Raw genomic sequence first — 20,533 nt, 5'->3', positions numbered from 1 at the left:
TTTTTACTTTATTCCACTGAAAAAAGTTATGTCCCTACCCATGAAGCTGTGTTCACATTGGATGTCAACCTGTAGTTTGAAAAGCACTGCTCTGAATTATCTCCAGGATTCTCTGTTTTTTCAAGAGAATTATGTGTTTTGTGTTGCACACTTAATTCTCTGCTAGATGCTACACTAAGTGCTTTAATATGTATTTTTTTATATTTAATTATTGGAGTTCTTTAAGTAACTTGAGACTCTTATTATTCCCTTTTTACCTACAAAGAAATAAATTCCTATAGTCGCTAAGTGGTAAAACTGAGATTTCCCAGGCAGTTGATTATTAGGCCTATGTTCTGACCATGATACTAACAAATTTATTATAAAAATTAAGTAGCTAATCAAAATCCTAACCCCAGCACTAAATTGGATTTTATACTTGGAAGATTCCTCAGCCAGTATTGGTGACTATAAGAATTTTTTTTATTGAAGATTACTGCATTGCAGATTTGTTCTAGATTAAGGTAAGGAAGGACTCCATAATAAATCATTTACAAATAACAAGTTCATTTTGCTTTAGAATGAGAATAAACTGCATAAATAACACATTGTTACAAAAAATGTAACAATGACAGTATAATTGATTTGTAAAGAAACAAAAGTGGGGGGTTAGTATAATGTGAAAGAGAGTGGAAGTAAAAACCAGGAAGAGAAAGAAGTGAGCCAACATTTATTGAGCACTGTTTTAGATGCTTTCGTATAGTAATCTACTGATAATTCATAAAGATGGCAAACAGCATTTATTTTAAGGACTCAGAACCAGTTGCCATAGAGGACCCTGTCTTCTCTAGAAATATTTGGATGAGTCTATATTCAGAATTAGAATTTCACTGTACAGAATGCTGGCTGTTTATGTGCTTTCTGATGCCCCAAGATAAAATTGAGATCCAAAATGTAAAAAACCATGGCTTAATAAGTCTTATAAAATTGAAATTTGATTACTTTTGTATTTAGCCCACTCTTCTGATCATCTGAACAACGTTGACAGTTTTCCTGATAAGTTAGCTCATTCATTATAGGGTTTTTAAATATCACATAAAGTTCACATTAAATATTGTAACTTACATTGCCTCTAACTTGTTGCCTGGGTAGACAACATCACTTTGACTCTATGCCATATAGTACCTTCTATTTAGATCTATATTCTATTTCTTTTTTGTTGTTTTATTTTTTATTCAACATATCTATTTAGTCTTTATTATCTTCAGTGTCTGCACTATTCTTCTGTGCTAATGTATTTTAAATAACTCACTGCTAGGTATTTCCTGGAAATAACTTGATTTGGGGGAAACAACACATTATAGATTAAGTTCGGACACTTAATTAGCCTTATGACTTTGGGCATATTCTTCAACTTCAGCATGCCCATCTGTAAAATGGAATTAAAGCATCTACCTCACCATAATAGACTGTTTGTGTTTCTGTCCAAATGATCAATGCCAGTGTACATGATTACTAGGAAAGTATATGAATTTATTTCAAAGCACATCAGCTTAATTTCTCAGTGTCTATATCTATAAAATGAATACGTTGGTTTAGATAGCAGGGAACCTTTTTGCCTTATAAAGTGTAGAGATAATTTGGTGAATTTGTGCTTTGAAGAAGTCAGTAAAATGTCCTTATTTTTTTGTTTTGTTTGTTTGGGATTGAACCCAGGGGCATTTAACCACTGAGCCACATCCCCATCCATCCATTTATTTATTTATTTATTTAGACAAGTTTTAATTTTAAAAAATTATATTGGCAAATATGTCTTCAAATAAAGAGTAACAGATATCACAAATGTACCTGGGTAGTGGTTTCTTGGGAAATTTCCTAGAAAAGGGGAAAAAGAATGATCCCAAGTGCCTGGTTAGAACATCTGGAAATTCCAGTGGTTTCCAAGGTTTTGCTTTCAACAAAAGTTGGGAAAGTCCAGTCAAGTTATTAGCTGACAAAAACTAATTAAAAGAAACGAATGACAGGCCAGAATGCTGTTATTTAAGTAAAATATGTGCAAAGAATTGGCAGACATCATAGAGCCACTTGGGGGTAGGGCTTCCTAGTGTACCTGTTGGTCCCCCTTGCCACCTGCTTTTCTTTCCTCCCCTCCCCTCCCCTCCCTCATCCTCTTCCTCTTTATCCTCCTTGCTCCAACTCTTCTCCCTTGTTTCTCCCTTTCTCCTCCACTGTTCTTCCCTTCTCTTGCTGCCCCTCCTACCTTTTTATTTTTTATTTCAAGATAGGGTCTCACTAAGTTGCTGAGGCTGGCTTTGAACTTGCAATTTTCCTGCCTCGGCCTCCTGAGCTGCTGATATTATAGGCATGTACCACTGTGCTTAGCTCTTTGAACGTTTTTGAAGGAATTCTTTTAAAGATAAATGCCTAGAAGTAAAATTGTTGGGTTATGAAACAAAGATTTATAAGCTTTTTTACATGCGTATTTTGAATGCAGTATGGTTTTCTCATTTCTGAGCCTGGCTTCTTGAGTTTTAAGTAATAAATTTTTAAACCTCTATTTTTGAAACTTCTCTCTACATGTAGTGTTTTTCTTCACAAAATATATCAAATACAAATTCACAGGTTTAATACTTTAGAAAAAGATTGATAAAAGGGAACATAAAGGGCATTTTAAAAGAAACTTAAATGTGATGGAAACCTTATAACGCCTAATTGATAAGTGACATAAGGTTGGTCACCAATAATGCTTTTTTCTCATCTTTATGTGCTTAACTCCAAACTAGCCCCTATTTAGCACTTAGGTGCTTGTTGAATAAATGAAGTGATAGCTAGAAATACATTTCTGCTTTCTCACCATAAACTACTTAACTGATTAGAATTTGGAATCACTTTCAAAACTGAGATCACTTTTCAGCCAATTAATTGAAAGGGGAAAAAACAAAGTTTGGTTTGCATCTGACAGTGCCAGCTGCCTTGAATTTTTTTTTTTTTTTTTGTATACCCTAGCCATCTATGGTGTCCTGAGCTCTCTTAGCAAACAGGCTTCTTCTAACCTATCTTTATGACTTCAGTTCGGTAACTTTTCTTTTCTAGCCTGGCCTTGTCTTCGTGTTGGAGATCCATCCTCCTGTCTTTGCCAGGATTTTCAGTAGACATCCCAAATTAAATAAGATTCATTGTTCTCCCTGTATCAATGTGATATTTAAGCAGGATATTCAGATACCTGCCTGACAGCTCCCACCACCGAATTCCTTATCATAGTCTCTGTACAAATATAATCAGTAAGCAGCATTGTATAAGGTGAGAATATGAGTGTGCTTAGGAGTGTGAGCTTTAGAATCAACAAATTTTAGTTCAGATCCATTTCCTGTATGTTGTATAAAACAGACTATGTAACCTTTTTGAGCATCTTCTCAAAACAGCTATACATGATACATGGTAGGTATGCAAATATTGGTTCTTCTTTTCCCATCCTCCTTTATTTTTGGACACACTTGGACTGTCTCATAGATGATGATACCTTAACAGTTCTCTTGTTTTTTGTCTGATGATTATATTGCTATATGAATGATAGAGACTGTATGTTAATTTTTAAATAAATATGGTAATTTAAATACCAATGAGTTTTTCCTCAGAAGCTGTATTAATTTGTATGCATATTTGATTTTTTTTTTAAATACAGGCAGTTTCTTACTGCTAAAATGATAAAGAAGTGCTGAAATATTTAAATTTTTGTTTTAGTTCCTCATTGGTTTATATAGCTTCAGTGATGACTATTTTATTTCTCATTGTTTTTCACTTAGTGTTTATTCTCCAAGAGAAATTTTTAATAATGTTGGTAAATAAAATAATGAAATTTAAAATCACAGCCTAAATGATCTCTTTTCACAAAATTCCTATGTAAATAGGGATGTTAAGCATTTCTCCTGTTTAATATTTATAGAAAAATTCTACCCCTTTCTATTTAGAGTATCTGGTCTTATATCCAGCATTTCATATATCTGTTGTACCATTGTGTCTAGTTTTGGAAAACTGAAAATTATGAATTTTTAGGATATGCTACCAGGTAGGGCTATTTACCTTGGGGAAAAAAGACTTGACAAGGGAGATGGGCAGTACTGGGAATTGAATTGAGGGCTTCAAGCACACTAGGCAAGCACTCTACGACAGAATCTCTGTAGGCTTGCTTCTTTGCAGCAGCTAGTTAATATCCACTGGGTCCATAATTGCATATTGATATTAATTAAAAATGAATGGAAATGTGATTCAGAAGAAGATTGATAAAGCTTAGGAATCCCTGAAATGTACTTCAGAATAACTTCTTAATATCTCCAGTGAGTGTATGTCTACAAGTAAACAAAACACAAGAATTTAAGAAGCTAGATAGATATACGCTTCTTTTGTCAGGATTTTATCTTTATAACTTTCTTGGTTAGATTTAAATCTTCTTGGTTACATTTAAATCTTTGAGGGAAGAAGTATTAATGTGTGGTTAGATCTCATGGGAGCACTTGATTAAGGTGTTGACCTTTTAATAATGGGCTGTTGGTCTTATTGACTAAATGAAGAAATTTTGAATTCCTATATTACATCACAGATTAATGGAACTTTATAATGGCATTTAAAGTTTCTTGCCTGTTTTCTCCATATGAACCGTAGAATTATTTGAAGTTCTCTAAAATCTCAAAAGAGATTTGATTTTATATTGCATTAAATATTGACAGTCCCACTTATTGCCACATTTAGTCCAGGAACATGGTGTTTGTTTCTATTCAAATCATTTTTTTCGTTCTTTGATAAAGTCCTATAATTTTTTCTATTACAAGTTTTGCAAATTTCTTAATGTTTTTACCTCAAAATCCATGAAGTTTTTTTCTTTGTTATTTTTAATATGATATTTTTCTGTTGTATTTTCTAAGTGTTATTTTTTAAGGTAGGAAACTTCATGATTTTTACTTACTAGCCAAATTGTTTAGTCCCAACAGTTTTGTATTCTCTTTGGATTGTAAATATTTTTGTAGAACAAGGGAATTGACCTCTGAATTTACTTTTTTTTTTTTTTTTTTTTAAAAGCTCTTTTCACTTATGGATATGAAACCTCCCATCTCTAGAGCCAAGATGATTCTCATTACTAAAGCTGCTATAAAAGCTATTAAGGTAAGAATAAAATAAATATATTTAATATAAAAGTGTTTTTGAAATTTTGAAAATGTTATTCATCTTCATCAAAGGACACTAATATGCTTTTGCTGAAGGTTCATGATAATACTGTGTGCCTTTGAATTGTATGTTATTTCAGGTTTTTTTTTCTTTATTTCATTTTAATCCTTGTTATAAACCAGCAGCTATTAGCTTCTTTCTTATAAGAAAGGAAAAAAAAAATCAGGCTCCATGAATTTAAATGGTATACCCAAGATCACACTTAAATGACTCATTTTATAGAAACTGCATTGCTTAGTTCTAATTCCATTGTTGTTGTTGTTCCTTTTATAAGATTGCCTAATATCCTGCTTTATGAAAGTTTATTGATTAAAAATCCAATAGAAGGCTGTGCATGGTGATACTTGCCTGTAATCCCAGCGGTTTGGGAGGCTGAGACAGGAGGATCACAAGTTCAAAGCCAGCCTCACCAGTTAGTGAAGCCCTGAGCAACTTAGCAAAACCCTGTCTCAAAATAAAAAGGGGTAAAGATGAGCTCAGTAGTTAATTACTTCTGGATTCAATCCCTACCCCCTCCCCCGAAAAAATCCAATGGAAGGACCTTCTGTTTAGGGTTAATTTTGTAGTTTTTGTTTTAGCTAATTCCTTTCTAATTTGTTATTTATGATTTTTTCCCCATTTTTTGCTTTCGGATTATTTCTCATGTTTTCTTTGGTATTATCTTGATAATTTTTTAATTGTATACATTTCAAGGTTTTTTTCTATAAATATTAAGTATTTTTGAAAACTATAGGAAATGTAGAAAGTATTAAACTTGCCAATAATTTTTTTTATTCTTTTCAGCTTTATAAGCATGTAGTTCAAATAGTAGAAAAGTTCATCAAAAAGGTAACTATTTCATTATAACTCATTTTATTTATGATGCATATTTGTAATTTACATTGTAAATTGTGATTTGAATGTTTTCTTCTAAAGCCACTGTATTTGAAAGTAGCCTTTAGATGTTCTTTTTATTCACTAGAAGTTTAAAAAATGTTTATAGCAGCATCTCATTAAGCATTTACTGTGAACTGGGCACTCAAGTTTTTTGTCGTGTCTCACAGCAAAATTTTCTGTCTTTGGGCCACGAGCCTTATATGCCTGATGGGCCTGCTTTACCCTTTGTCCATCTACTCTGTTGACATTATCTCACCTTCAAGTATTTCAGATGAAATTACTTTGATGTTTTCCCAGTTTTTCCTATTTTCATCATGATTAAGGCTTTTTTAATTTGTTCTGCATTTATATGTTGTCTTCTAACTTGTGAGGTTAAATTAGCACACTTGTCTCTGGAAGACCTAGAATAGTCTTGGACAACTTTATCCTATCCTCTTGACCTGGAGCTGTGCAATGTAGTACATACTAATAAATGTTTTTATCAGTGGGAACTTTTTATAGCAGCAGATAGCCACTGTGTCCTGATTACTGGAATGTTTGCATTTGAATATATTTACATTTTGTTTATGTACATGAACATTTATAAGAGAAAAGTGGAGACAGATGTTGGTTGTTAACCTACTTTTCCACTGAGTTTTTCCTAAACATCTGCAAAATACTTCTTTGCATAATTGTTATCATGATTTACTCAGCCAGTTCCCTGTATCTGGATATTTAGATATTTCTGACTTTTTACTTTTTATAGAAAATGCTTTGATAACTAGCCTTGTGGGAAAAATATGTACATATCTCTTTTCCATAGTATAAATTCCTAGATGAGTAATTGTTGAATGATAGGCTTTGCTTTTATTACTAATTGTCTTCCATAAGGATACCTTACGCCACTACTACTAGAAATGTGTATGGTGCCTATTTCTCTATTTTGGGGGGAGGGATGTGTTAATTTTGTATATCAAAAATTACCTTTAAACTTTTATTCCTCTAACTTTGTACTTAAGTAGAATTAAAATTGATTTATTCTTAAAGTTATTTTAGGGCTGGGGATATAGCCCAATTGGTAGAATGCTTGCCTCAAATGCACAAGGCCCTGGGTTCAGTCCCCAGCATCATGGGGAGAAAAAAATTAAAGTTGTTTTTTTTTTTTTTGATAATTTTAAAAGGTTGGTTTGGAATAGAGATGTTCTTAGGTGAATTTATATGAAAGTGGCTTAGAGTTTAATAAAGTAATATCAATTCTGAGAAATTGGAGGAGGGAAAGGAATCAGACACATCTAAAATCTTGGGTCTGAAGTATCTAAGAATGGTATTCTCTAGGGACTGGTGGGAAATTTGACAAGTTAGCTAATAAGATGGCTGAAACATTTGAGTAGTTTCTAAACAGTGGTTGGATGAATATGTAAGGTTGCATAATATGAAAGTAATGAGTGATTGTGAGTTTGATTTTCTTGTATTGACTTTACATTCTTACCCTTGCAGTGTAAACCAGAGTACAAGGTTCCAGGATTATATGTAATTGACTCAATTGTGCGACAGTCTCGTCATCAGTTTGGAACTGATAAAGATGTTTTTGGGCCAAGATTCTCTAAAAACATAACTGCCACATTCCAATATTTATATCTTTGTCCATCTGAAGATAAGGTATAGTTAATAATTCTTAAATTAAAAACTTGGATTCTTGTTGGATTTGTTATTTTTATGTTTATTTAATTGTGTGTTAGATATTTAAAGCCTACTAGATAAAATTTCCATGTAGTGATCTTTGTAAGTTTGAAGCCAAACCCCAGTGTTTTCTGCAGTGGTCATTTCATATTTGTTTTCTTGTGAAATTCTTCAGGAATGTAGTATTGTTGAAATATGAAAGGAACCAAATTTACAGAACAAATGATTGCTGGAGAAAGAGGGGAAAAGGGAGTTGCTAATTAACAGGTCTAATTTTTTTAGCTAAGCTCAAGTAAATTCTAGAGATTTGTTGAATAGCATGGTACCTTAAAAATTTGTTAGGAGAATAGATCTTGTATTAAAAGTGTTCCTTACCCCAATAAAATAAACTTCAAAAAAATATGCTCTAGAAGCATAATCTTGCTTTAAAAAAAAATACTGCTGGGAAGATAGGCTTTGTATAGTTGTGATGAAGAAATTCTGTAATAAAAGAAGTGTTTATCTCAGATTACTGCTTAGAAGGAAAGGGCCAATAGTTAATAGTCTTTCCCAGCATATAGAAGTGCTATAGTAGCTGGTGTTTATTTATTAGCAATTAGATAATAGTATTTGGTTCCTTTTACATATATAGTTGGTTTTACAATTTATTGTTGAAAAACATTTACAGATACAATAAGTGGATAATAAATTGGTGGAAGAAATTACACTGGTAAACATACTCAGTAATGAAGAATGGAGATATTTATAATAAATCACATATAAATTTGGGTGTGAAAATATTGTTTTTATTCTTTTTTTCTTTTGAGAGAGAAAGGAAAAAGACAACCGATTTACTACTTTGCTAGTAAAGTAGAAACACAGGGGACTCTTGTCCCAGAGGCTGTGATTCTGCCTCTTAAAAGAGGGGTGCTCTTGGGGAGTTGGGGGTTGTATTAAATAATAAAAACAGGAATGATTCCTTGAGTGGAAGATAAAAATTGTGCTTATGAATAAAACATCTGGATCTCCTTCAGTTTACTTGGTCACAGAAGAGTTTACTTCTCATTTATAGACCATTTTGTAAAATATTTAATTATTTTAACTGTTATTCTAAAGAAATTTCTTTTTTATTTACTTCTCTTGTTTTCGGTCCATGGTGGAATTTCTTTGTAACTATAAATAAAACACATTTAAGGGTTGGGACTGTAGTTCAGTGGTAGAGCGCTTGCCTAACATGTAGTGAGGCACTGGGTTCAATCCTAAGCATCACATAAAAATAAAAGCATTCTATTTACAACTACAAAAATAAAAAATAAAAAAAGAAAGATTAAACAGCAACAACAACCCAAAAAAAGGTGAAAACCTCAAATAATATTTTTTTTAATAATCCCTGTCTCAATATTCTGTCTTCCTAGATTATCCCCACCAAAGAAAAGGCCTGATTAATGTAGTTTAATTGAATTATAATTGATGGGGGGGTTCCTGCTTATGAAACAGACTTAGCAATGGAAATGTTAGCCCTAGGTGGTCTTTCTCCTTTTTTGTAAAAAAGTAATATAACAAATTATTTATGCAAATATTTATCACATTCATGTTTTCTCATACATTACAGAGTAAAATAGTTCGTGTGCTGAACCTTTGGCAGAAAAATGGAGTGTTCAAAATTGAAATTATCCAGCCTCTTTTGGACATGGCAGCTGGAACCAGTAATGCTGCCCCTGTAGCAGAAAATGTTACCAACAATGAAGGTAGAGTCATATGTGTCTGTGTACTTAAATAATGTTATAACTGCCTATATTGGTAAAATTTTTCCATTAAGTGGAAACTTAAGTTTACATCTTAGAAGGTAGTTTTTTTCCTTTTTCCATAATTCTATTCCTAATGAAAATATCCTTTTGTTACTTGTTACAGTATAAACCTCAGTTTTATTTTCTCAAAGAACCATAAAGGAGTTTAAAAAGAGAAAATTGTAAGGTGACTGTACCGAGAATTGAACTCAGGCATTTGACCACTGAGCCAACATCCCTTACCTAACCCCCACCTTTTCCAATTTACATACAGGGTCTCACTGAGTTGCTTAGCGCCTCGCTTTTCCTGAGGCTGGCTTTGATCTCAGGATCCTCCTGCCTCAGCCTCTCAAGCTGCCTGTGCCACTGAACCCAGCAATTTTTTTTTTTTTTTTGAGTCAGGATCTCATTAAATTGCTGTGGCTAGCCTCAAGCTTGGTGATCCCTGCCTCAGCCTCCTATGTTGCTGGAATTATAGGCATGCATTACTGCACCTGACTGTAAGTTAGCATTTTCTTAGGTTTTAATTTCCCCCTTCCCTTTTTTTTAAGGCTCACCTCCACCTCCAGTCAAAGTTTCTTCTGAACCCCCACAAACCACCCCAAACTCCATACCTGCAGTACCACAGTTGCCCAGCTCTGATGCTTTTGCTGCTGTGGCTCAACTGTTTCAGACAACTCAAGGCCAACAGGTAAGCTACCCATTCAACGACTGAATTGTTGCATGGTTAGGTCGTGTCATCGGTTCTTGTTTTTCCGTTCTTCATTCATAAGCACATTGAAGGGAGGAAATAAGTCTGCTTTTCGACTAGAGAGGCCCTCACTAGGGAGATAATTACATATGATAATAAGAAAAATACAAATTTGAAAAACAAGGTAATGACAATACATCTTTGAAAACAACTTTAGAACTCCTAAGTGGCCAGTGTTCTTGCTCACAATCCTAGTAGCATTTCTGATTGATTTAAAAATTGATTGGAGAGAATTTTTCCACATTTTAGAAAAACTCATTTTACCTTGTTCACAATTAAGTGTATTTCTCTTTTCTTTTACCTTCATTTTGTATCATTGAGATTGTCAGTAAACATTTTTAACTTTAAGCAGTGCACACTGTAATATCTCCATTCATAAACTTAACCAATAGAAAAAGATGGATTTTTTTTTTAAGTAAATTAACTTTTGTACTCTGATTATACTTTGTTGTGTGGTTTATCAGTTTTCCCATTCTTTAAGCTTCAGCAGATCCTTCAGACTTTTCAACAACCTCCAAAACCACAGTCTCCCGCTCTTGACAATGCTGTGATGGCTCAGGTTCAGGCTATCACCGCTCAGTTAAAGACAGCTCCTACACAACCACCTGAACAAAAAGCTGCTTTCCCCCCACCTGAACAAAAAACTGCATTTGACAAGGTACGCTTCTCTCACAGCACCCACCTCATTGTCTGTATCACTCAGCTTGGATTGTGGGAGTTATCCTTCTGTAGCTTTGCTATGGGTTGTTCCTTTTATTGTTTGTGATTTGAGACATTTTCTGCCTACTCAACATCAAAATGTTGATTATTTTTCCTGGTTATAAATATAAGATGTGCTGGGGGCTGGGGATGTGGCTCAAGCGGTAGCGCGCTCACCTGGCATGCGTGCGGCCCGGGTTCGATCCTCAGCACAACATACAAACAAAGATGTTGTGTCCGCCGAAAACTAAAAAATAAATATTTAAAAAAAAAAATAATTAAAAATAAATAAATAAATATAAGATGTGCTCATTGCAAAAGTTTTCATGGAATGAAGGAAATTGAACCCAAGAAAATTCTTCATTAAACTGCATCCTCAGAAACTACTACTGTAAAGTTTTGCTATATATCTTTTCAGAAGGAATTTCCTGTGGATATATACTTTTCATTAACTGTTCATAATAACATACCTGCTTATTTTGATCTTACTCTCGTCTCACTTTATTGTTGATGTTACTGCTAGTGGGTTTAAATTTACAGTTTTAAATAAATGCTGTTTAGTATATAGGATTCCATTAACTGGACCGGTCAGTTGAGCCATTCTCCTACATATATAGACTTCAAATTACTGTGTTTGTTGTTTATAGACCCTAGTTACCATATCTATAATGTGAGGGTTTTGGTTGGTTCAGTGTCTTTCAGCTGCTGTATTGGACCTTATGGTTCCTTAAGTACATCTAAGAAGCTTTGACTAAGGACATGGGTATGCTGAACATGGACATTTCAGAGATTCCTGGGAAGTTTAACCCACAGAGCTCCACTGTTGTCTGTTTTAATTGGGTGTATGGCTATGTGAAATTTCATTTTACTTGAAAAGTTTTTGTTGCAAAACACAAAAGTTTGAAAATCATGGAACTAAATGATATCTTTGGTTTCATAATCTCTAAAACTTCTGATTCTTTCCAACATTCTAATTATAAGATAATTATAAGCTTTATTGCCAGTGTTTCCAATTAAGAATCCATGTAGTGAATGCTGGTTTTCATTGTATCATAGTAATTTATGAATGACTACTAATTAAAAGGTTGGATGCATTCTTTTTAAGAAAAAAGGAATATGTGCTTGTTAGAGAAAACAAATAATATTGAAATTATAAAATATAAAGGGAAGCAATTCCATACTAGTTTGAACATATTTGTTGTATTCTTTCATATCCAGTTTAAGGCACAATGTAAATTCTTACATTGGTAGTTTTATTAGTTTTTTATTCTGTGTTTTGATTCAGAAAACTCCATACCTGCACTTTAAAAGAATTTATTCTTCTAGTAGCTTTTATTTTTTTTGTCTCTATTTCCTCTTCAAATCTAGTTGAATCTTACATATGATAATTTTTTTGAATTGCCAGTTCTCCCTCAGTACTTTTTTAATGCACTAAAATTTCCGTCTTTCTTTGTCTAGTTTAACAGTGTTCTATCCCACTAATATATTTATTTCTGCTTCATAATCAGTTGTAACATTTTTTAGAGAGATTTTTTTTTTTTTTTTTTTTTTTTGCGAGAGAGAATTTTTTTTTTTTTTAATATTTTTCGGTTTTGGCGGACACAACATCATTTTTGTTTGTATGTGGTGCTGAGGATCGAACCCGGGCTGCATGCATACCAGGAGAGCGCGCTACGGCTTAAGCCACATCCCCAGCCCCAGTTGTAACATCTTAACATGTAAGCTAGGGATTGACCCCAGGACCTTGCCCATGCTAAGCAAACACTTTACCACTGAGCTACATCCGCAGCATGTAATATGCCATGTTTTATTTCCAGGTGTTCCCCCTACTTTCTCAAACTTTCTTTGGCTATTCATGGTCATATGTATTAGTATTCTCCAGAGAGACAACCAGTGATTATATGAATTGATGGAAAGAGATTTATCTTAAGGAATTGACTCACGCACTTAGGGCCAGAAAATTTGAATTGTCATGCAAGTCAGCAGGCTGGAAATTCAGATTAGAGTTATCATTGCAGACCCGAGTCTGAATTCTGAAAGCCTGCAGACTGGAAACTCTGGCAAGGTTTCTGTGTTGCAGTCTTGAGAATTCCTTCTTCGGGAAACCCCAGTTTTTATTCTCAAGATCTTTATCTGTTTGGTTAAGGCCTACTCCTTAGGAAGGGTAGTCTGCTTTACTCTATATGATTTTAGTGGTGATCTCCTCTAAAAAATACCTTCATCTGGATTATAGTTTGACCTAACTAGTTTAATGATACTTTCTTCATGTGACAGAAAAACTGTTGATTTTATTTTAGCTTATAAATGGTCACAGTATTAAATGCTTTAGTTTTCTAGTTGGTTCTCTTGGGTTTTCTAAGTAGCTACTAAATTTGACTTTTTCTCTCCAGTATCCATGCCTTTTTCTTTTTCTGCCAGTAACTAGGCCTTCCATAAAAATATTAAGTAAAGACCCTGTTAGTAGGTGTTCTTATAATTTGACTTATAATTCCTCCAGTGTATTTTACCTTAAGTGGGTTGGCTAGTGTTTGTTACATCAAATTTATAAAAAGGAATTCTGTGTTTTTTCATAAAATCGTCTATTTTTAGATAGTCCACTGAGAATTTGTCAATTTCAGTGTTTTGTGGAGCTTCAGTTAATTGCATAATTCTTTTGTCAGAGCAACATGTATAGATCTTAAAACTTTAAAGAAATATCGATCTGTGATAAAATGCAAAGATCGTAAGTTTTGTTTTTGTTAAGAGACTTAAAATCAGAATTTTAACTTTGGCTCCTATCACTATCCTGATGTGGAATTAGATAAATGTTCAGTATTTACTAGAGTAAATTATTGATGGCAATAACTATATTACTGCCACAGGAGTTAAATAAACTAATATGTGTAAAACAGCAAGGTACCTGGGCTTAGAGTTTATGTTTAGAAAATATGAAATGTTTGTTTATAATAAGAACTTTTGATCCTCTGATGTGTGGGGGGGCACAAGTTAGCTCTGTCCCAAACACTTTATACTTGGTTTAGTCCTCCATACTGTATTGTTTAAAAAGGGGCCTTCCTTCCTTTCCTAATTTAGGAATCTGTTGTTCAATGAAGTAGAACCACAGTATATAGGCAGAACTATCACAGAACATTTGGAGTTTTGACTTTGAAATCCATGAGTAGAATGGACACATCTTGAAGGAAAAATTTGCTTGTTGTAAGCCAAAAACTGAAGGCTTTGAAGGCCCAGTGTCTACATCCTGATTTTACCATTCATTGACACAATAATCTTGGTTATGTTTCTTAATTACCTGAGGTTTAGTTTCCTTATCTATAAAAAGAACAAACCAGATCTCATTGCAGGCTGTTGTTGTTGTTGGGGGATGGTATTGGGATTGAACTCAGGGACACTTAACCACTGAGCCACATCCCCAGTCCTTTTTTGTATTTTATTTAGAGACAAGGTCTCACTGAATTTCTTAGGGCCTCAGCCTCCCAAGCCCCTGGGATTATAGGTGTGTACCACTGCGCCCACCTATTCTGATTATTTTTAATGGAAATTTATGGTAAGCTCTGAAGTTTGAAAAAGAAGCTAGTGAATAGGTGGTGAGACAACTCTGTGTCTGTGTCCTGTGCCATTTTCTTTTTCATATTAGTGTATTCCTTTTTTTTTTTTTTTTTTTGACATTTTAACGATAAGAATTTATTTTCATAGATATTGAAAAACTAATGAACTGAACAATTATCATATTAGTATAATCTTGAACAAGCAATATAGGGATATTTCACTGTGAGTGTTCATAGTGATTGGATAAGTTATCTTATACATTGACATTTGACTAAGAATGTACACTCATTTTTATGTACACAAAGTTCCAGAGGTTTTTAGTCTTAAATAAATGAATAATTTAGGAAAATAAGTACACTGCTCAGTTAATTATGAAATTAAGCAAATAGAAAATGGTCAGAAAATTTTGCGTTTATAATTGGAGAAGGAAAGCTGAATAAAAAATTCTGTCTTTTTCAAAATGTTATTTGTGTAAAAATTGTCTTTCAACCAAGATCCTCTGGGACACTTGCAAAATTAGATTATATCCAACACTGTGGTGCGGTTAATGATGATGGTAAACATCTGTTGTTTAGACTGAATTCTAGTCTAAATTTTAAAATGGAATATTGGCATACCTATTCCAGAAGCTGCTTGATAGATTTGATTATGATGATGAGCCAGAAGCTGTGGAAGAATCAAAGAAAGAAGATGCTGCCGTCACCACTGCAGTACCTGCTCCTGCTGCACCTCCTGCATCTTCTGTAGCCACACCTGCTACTGCTGCTGCTGCACCCGCTGCTGCTGCACCCACTGCCACCTCACCACCTCCCCCACAGACAACATTGTGAGTTTCTAAGTTGGTAATAGTTGTGAAGTATAATCTGAGTAACATTTAGCCACCACCACAACCCCCAACTTTTTTTTTTTATGGAGTGATTATTTTGTAAAATTGGAGCATTATGGATTTTCTTTTGAACAGAAGGTATCCTGTTAGATTTCGAATTTAAAAATGGCTTTTGTGTTAGAAATAGTACTGAGAATATAGTACTAATGACTTTTGGACAACATTTAATATGTTTTTATAACATAGATGTGTCTGAGAATCTTAAGTGCTTCTAAATGAGTTAAAAGATTCTTCACCTTTTTTTTTTTTTTTTTTTAGTGGATTTCCTGGAGATGGCATGCAGCAGCCAGCTTATACACAGCATCCAAATATGGATCAGTTTCCACCTCGAATGATGGGAATGCAGCAAGATCCAGTACACCATCAGGTGTGGGCATTTTTCTTGCAACTGAGTTTTAATAACTCAAGATCTGTTCCTTAAAGAATGTAGTTTGCACTTCACAGACCACTGTTAACTTGTGTGATTAAGTAATACAGCAGCTCCAATTAATAACTGTTAAGCATAAGACTGTTATAATTTTAGTTAAAATAGTTTAGAGAGACATTACAGTTCTATTTAAAAAAACTCCCTTATTTAATTACACAGCTCTTTCCCATTTTTCTGCATGTTGTACAGTTACATACTATAGAGCCTTCAACTCTCAGTGTTTAGAAATATAGTTTGAAATCGGAAATTAAAGGAGCATACATAGCATACTGGAGATTTACAGGAAGTTAGAGATTCGTTCATTGAATCTGATTCAGTAAGTCCTCTAATTCAGTTTCTTAAACTTGGCTATGCATCTGAATTATTCGAGCAAGGAGAGGGCATGTTAAAAATACAGAGCATGGTTGGGCTCACTGGCAAATGCCTATAATCCCAGTGGCTCGAAAGGCTAAGGAAGGAAGATCTTGAGTTTAGAGCCAACCTTGGCAATTTAGTGAGGCCCTAAGCAACGCATTGAGACCCTGTTTCTAAATAAAATACAAAAAAGGGTTGAGGATGTAGCTCAGTGGTTGAGTGCCCTTGGGTTCATTCCCCAATACAAAATATATATATGTGCCACACACACATACACGCACACACACAGTATATCCCTTCAGTACTACAATCATTCTAGAGAATCTTGGTTTTTGATTTTCTTCTTTTCAATGCTACAGTGATTGTCTTGTTGGATTCTCTTGTACAAGCCAGCTCTGGGAAATAATACTTTATGTAGTCTTTTTAGAAAAGACTTTAAGACATCTCTTTACCCTATATTCATTCTCTTAATATGTATTTATTTCAGTTTCTTCTTCATATTTTATAATATGAAGTTAATTTTAGTGACTTGTTGGTGATGTTTTGGAAAGTATTTTAAAAACCTGTTTAAAATATGAATAAAACTTATGAATTACTGTATTTCCAGCAATTACTGATAAGTTTATAATAATTTGAAAGATTTTGTGACATTAGTATATTATACTTGTTTTGTTAGTGCTTGAATTGTACATGCAGAAATAATGTTAAGTTGTGGTTTGCTAAGTTGGTATTATGAATAAAACGAAAAATTTTTAAATCATTATTTTATTTGAAACTCTGAGTATGTTGAAATTACTCTCTTAGTAAATTTAAAAGGAAGTAAACCTAGAAATCACTCTCCCAAAAGGCTAACTTGCCATGAAAGAAGTTGAAAGAAGCAATTCACAGTAGAGTGCGTTTGACTTTAAGTTCAGCCTATCATAGTGCTTCCTTATGTAAATAAAGCTATGTCTTCAAATGTGTAAAGTTAAACTAGTATATTCATAATTTCGAAATGATTTGTAGGATTTTTAATCTAATACTTGAGTGTGTAACAATATTTCCGGGAAAGATTATACTATTGAAATTGTTAAACATTGTTGAATGTCATTGTAGCTTTTCCTTGATTGATGTTTATAGAAGGTATTTTAGTTTTATATAAAGTAACTAAGCATTTTCCAAATTGTTTTTGATAGCTTTTACTTAAAATCTAATCTAATTAAAAATTAAAGGTTCCACTTCCTCCTAATGGACAAATGCCAGGATATGGACTTCTTCCTACACCTCCATTTCCTCCCATGGCTCAGCCTGTGATTCCTCCAACTCCACCAGTACAGCAGACTTTCCAACCTCCTTTTCAGGCACAAAATGAACCACTTACACAGAAGCCACATCAGCAGGTAAAATTTTATTAGATGGATAATTATAGTTTTGGTTGACAGATTTTTTTTTTAACTTTATGTTTTTTAATTCTAATTTGTTATATATGACAATGCATTTCAGTTCATATTACACACATATATAGACAGTTTTTCATATCTCTGGTTGTACACAGAGTCACAAGTTGCCTTGATTTTTATGGACGTTTCTGATTTTCTGTTTGCCATCTTTGTTTTTTAATATGAAGAAGGAAAAAAAAAACAACACTGTGGGCATATACTAAACCCTCACTATCTGTGCTCCACGTTTTTCACAGGGAAAGTGGACATATAATACTTCCAGTTTCCACAGGGATCTGTGAGGTTTGAGATAGAGTATAGAAGACATAATCAATGCCTAGTTTACTGTCTTAAAGTGTTATATAATGTCCAGAAATAGAGAATTGCCAAAATATGACATTTTTGTTTTGTTGTTTTAAGTGATGACCATTTGTTATTAGAAATTTGGTCCCAAGTAACTAAAAGATGAAGACATAATCTCTTTGGAGCAAGAGTTTTTTAATTTAGTATTTGTTAGATTTTGGCCTCTAGAATTTGCACAGTTTCTTATTTTATGATGGTTTTGTTTTTAAGGAAATGGAAGTGGAACAGCCTTGTATTCCAGAAGTTAAGCGGCATATGTCTGATAGCAGAAAGTCAAGATCTAGGTCAGCATCCAGGTAATTTAGAGAAAATGTCTTACCAATCCTATATGTCTTAGAAGACATATAGGTGAAAAACAAATAAGGTTATTTTAATGAATAGCACTTTATATTCATACATGGGGTAAAGGAGAAACACAAATACTGATCTTAAAAAGAAAAATCTAAGGTCTGTCATCTTACCCATGTTTTCTTCAAGTTGATCTGGTGTCTATTTGTATAGAATAACATGGTATTAGAAAAAGAATATACTCAAAGTTCCTTTACAACTTTTATCAACCAACAAAAGTGAGAAAGTAAAGCCTTCTCGGATTAAGTATTTAATTGCTGCAGAAAAGAAGACTTTCCTAATTAAAGTAGCAGTTCCTTAACCATGAAAATTTACTTCTTACATTATAATTTAGTTTCAGAGGAACTGATGATGATAGATACCCTTATAGGCTGATAACCTTTCTTATTTAAATTATATGCATGCCCTCTCTATCCCCAGGCATACTAAAGGTCTTTAAAATGAGTTCCTGACTAATCTTAAATATCCAAAACATTAAGTTTCCTAGTTGTTTTTTTTCCCCTCTAACTTAATATGAGTATGTATTTTCTATTTTTTTCTCCATGTACTATCCATCCTCCTAATGAAAATATTAGGTCACCAAAAAGGAGACGATCTAGATCTGGTTCTAGATCTCGAAGGTCTCGTCATCGACGTTCCCGATCACGGTCCAGGGATAGACGCCGACATTCTCCTCGATCTCGATCCCAAGAAAGGCGTGATCGAGAAAAAGAGAGGGAACGGAGACAAAAAGGCCTGCCTCAAATCAAACCAGAAACTGCAAGTGGTAAATAACCCTTCATATTCAAACTTCCTGCATTATTTTTTATATAGTTGGTTTAACATGTTTTATAACCGTGAGCAGAGCCATAAATGAAATATTATCACTATGTTGTTTTATTCCAAATATTGCTTTCTTGTGTCTTGTTTGAATTTAACCATTTACAGGATATATTAACTTGCATTATTACCTGAATCTCATCAGATATCTTTAGAATATGTTTAATAAGGTATGCTAGATATATTCTTGTTATAAATCAGTAACTATTATAAAGATTTTAATTCATAATAATTTCTGGGGCATATAAAATTTCTGACTCTATAAAGCTTATTGCCTAGAATACAGCATAAAAGAAAAACTGTATACACTCAAGAGTTGGAAAAGGATATCTCCATGTAGTGAATAAAAGCACTGAGTTAGTTTTTAAATGAAGAGACTTAGACTCAAGTCCTGGTTCCACTGTTTATTGGCAAGGTGACTGGGCAAATTATTGCTTCTTTGACCTCAGACTTCATTGAGATCTTTGGTTTAAGTACAAAAAGACCAGTTTTTCTAACTCTTAAGTATGCCTTTAACTATTCTGGTTCCATTTCTAGAAGTGCTAATACAATTTTCTAAATTTAAAAAATTTTGTATAGGAATTTTCTGTGTTAAACTTTGGGTATCATAGATGTGCTCATATATTTTATGTAACTTTTTAAAAATGTAACATGAAGTTTGCTTATTAAATGTGAATATTTTTACAGTCATTCTTTTATTTTCAGTTTGCAGTACTACACTCTGGGTGGGACAGCTGGACAAAAGGACTACTCAACAGGACGTTGCCAGTCTACTAGAAGAGTTTGGTCCCATTGAATCAATTAATGTGAGTATTTATTTAATTATTTAATGATAGTGGAGCAGATGTGAGTAATATCATTTTACAAAATTAAGGACTTGAGATTTGTGTTATAATTTCCATAGACTTGTAGAAGTCTATGGACTTGTGGCTACAAGTTTAGGTGTTCTGAGTCTGTGCTCAGCACTCTGCATTTAATATTTCTTAGACTGTGAAGTTTAATTTTAAAATTTTTGCTGTGAAAGTCTACTTATGGCAAGGGACTTTGGCCATGGTTTATTCTGCATTGGCTGTTGGTGTGAGGAGTGGGGCTGTTGAACCTGGTTATTACATCTTGTTGCTTTTTTTTTTTTTTGGTAATAAAATATTTTGGAGCAGATGATTCCTCCCAGGGGCTGTGCCTATATTGTTATGGTTCATAGGCAAGATGCTTATCGTGCCCTGCAGAAACTGAGCCGTGGAAACTATAAAGTAAATCAAAAATCCATAAAGGTACAGTTTTATAATTATTTTTTATTTTAATGTGGAATTGATATGTTGCTTTTTAAAAACTAATTTGGGCTTAGTTATGACTTGAGGCATTTCAGATATATCCTTTTAAAATTCTTAACAAAATCTATAATGTTTATTAAAACATAATTTT

General features: G+C 33.4%; 1 protein-coding gene across 4 annotated transcripts in view; it reads left to right on the top strand.

Moving 5' to 3' along the window:
* The window catches only part of Scaf4 (SR-related CTD associated factor 4), a 62,663-nt gene that overhangs the window by 17,657 nt on the left and 24,473 nt on the right, over positions 1-20,533 (top strand). For 2 of the 4 annotated variants that reach the window (XM_046439077.2, XM_046439075.2), the window contains exons 2-14: positions 5,053-5,136; positions 5,983-6,027; positions 7,552-7,713; positions 9,326-9,461; positions 10,052-10,191; positions 10,733-10,909; positions 15,123-15,322; positions 15,641-15,749; positions 17,375-17,542; positions 18,155-18,228; positions 18,868-19,058; positions 19,817-19,917; positions 20,269-20,382. In XM_046439077.2, coding sequence (XP_046295033.1) covers positions 5,053-5,136; positions 5,983-6,027; positions 7,552-7,713; positions 9,326-9,461; positions 10,052-10,191; positions 10,733-10,909; positions 15,123-15,322; positions 15,641-15,749; positions 17,375-17,542; positions 18,155-18,228; positions 18,868-19,058; positions 19,817-19,917; positions 20,269-20,382 — 1,701 coding nt within the window. Of the gene's footprint in view, positions 1-5,052; positions 5,137-5,982; positions 6,028-7,551; positions 7,714-9,325; positions 9,462-10,051; positions 10,192-10,732; positions 10,910-15,122; positions 15,323-15,640; positions 15,750-17,374; positions 17,543-18,154; positions 18,241-18,867; positions 19,059-19,816; positions 19,918-20,268; positions 20,383-20,533 lie in introns of all 4 variants that reach the window. The other 2 variants (XM_046439076.2, XM_046439074.2) reach the window with 1 other exon arrangement.

This window comes from Marmota monax, unplaced genomic scaffold (assembly GCF_021218885.2).
Source record: "Marmota monax isolate L192 unplaced genomic scaffold, Marmota_monax_Labrador192_F-V1.1 WCK01_AAM20220418_F8-fsc00125, whole genome shotgun sequence".
Classification (NCBI taxonomy): Eukaryota; Metazoa; Chordata; class Mammalia; order Rodentia; family Sciuridae; genus Marmota; species Marmota monax.
Note: the sequence above shows the minus strand (reverse complement) of the source record. Positions and strands in the feature narration are given on the sequence as shown.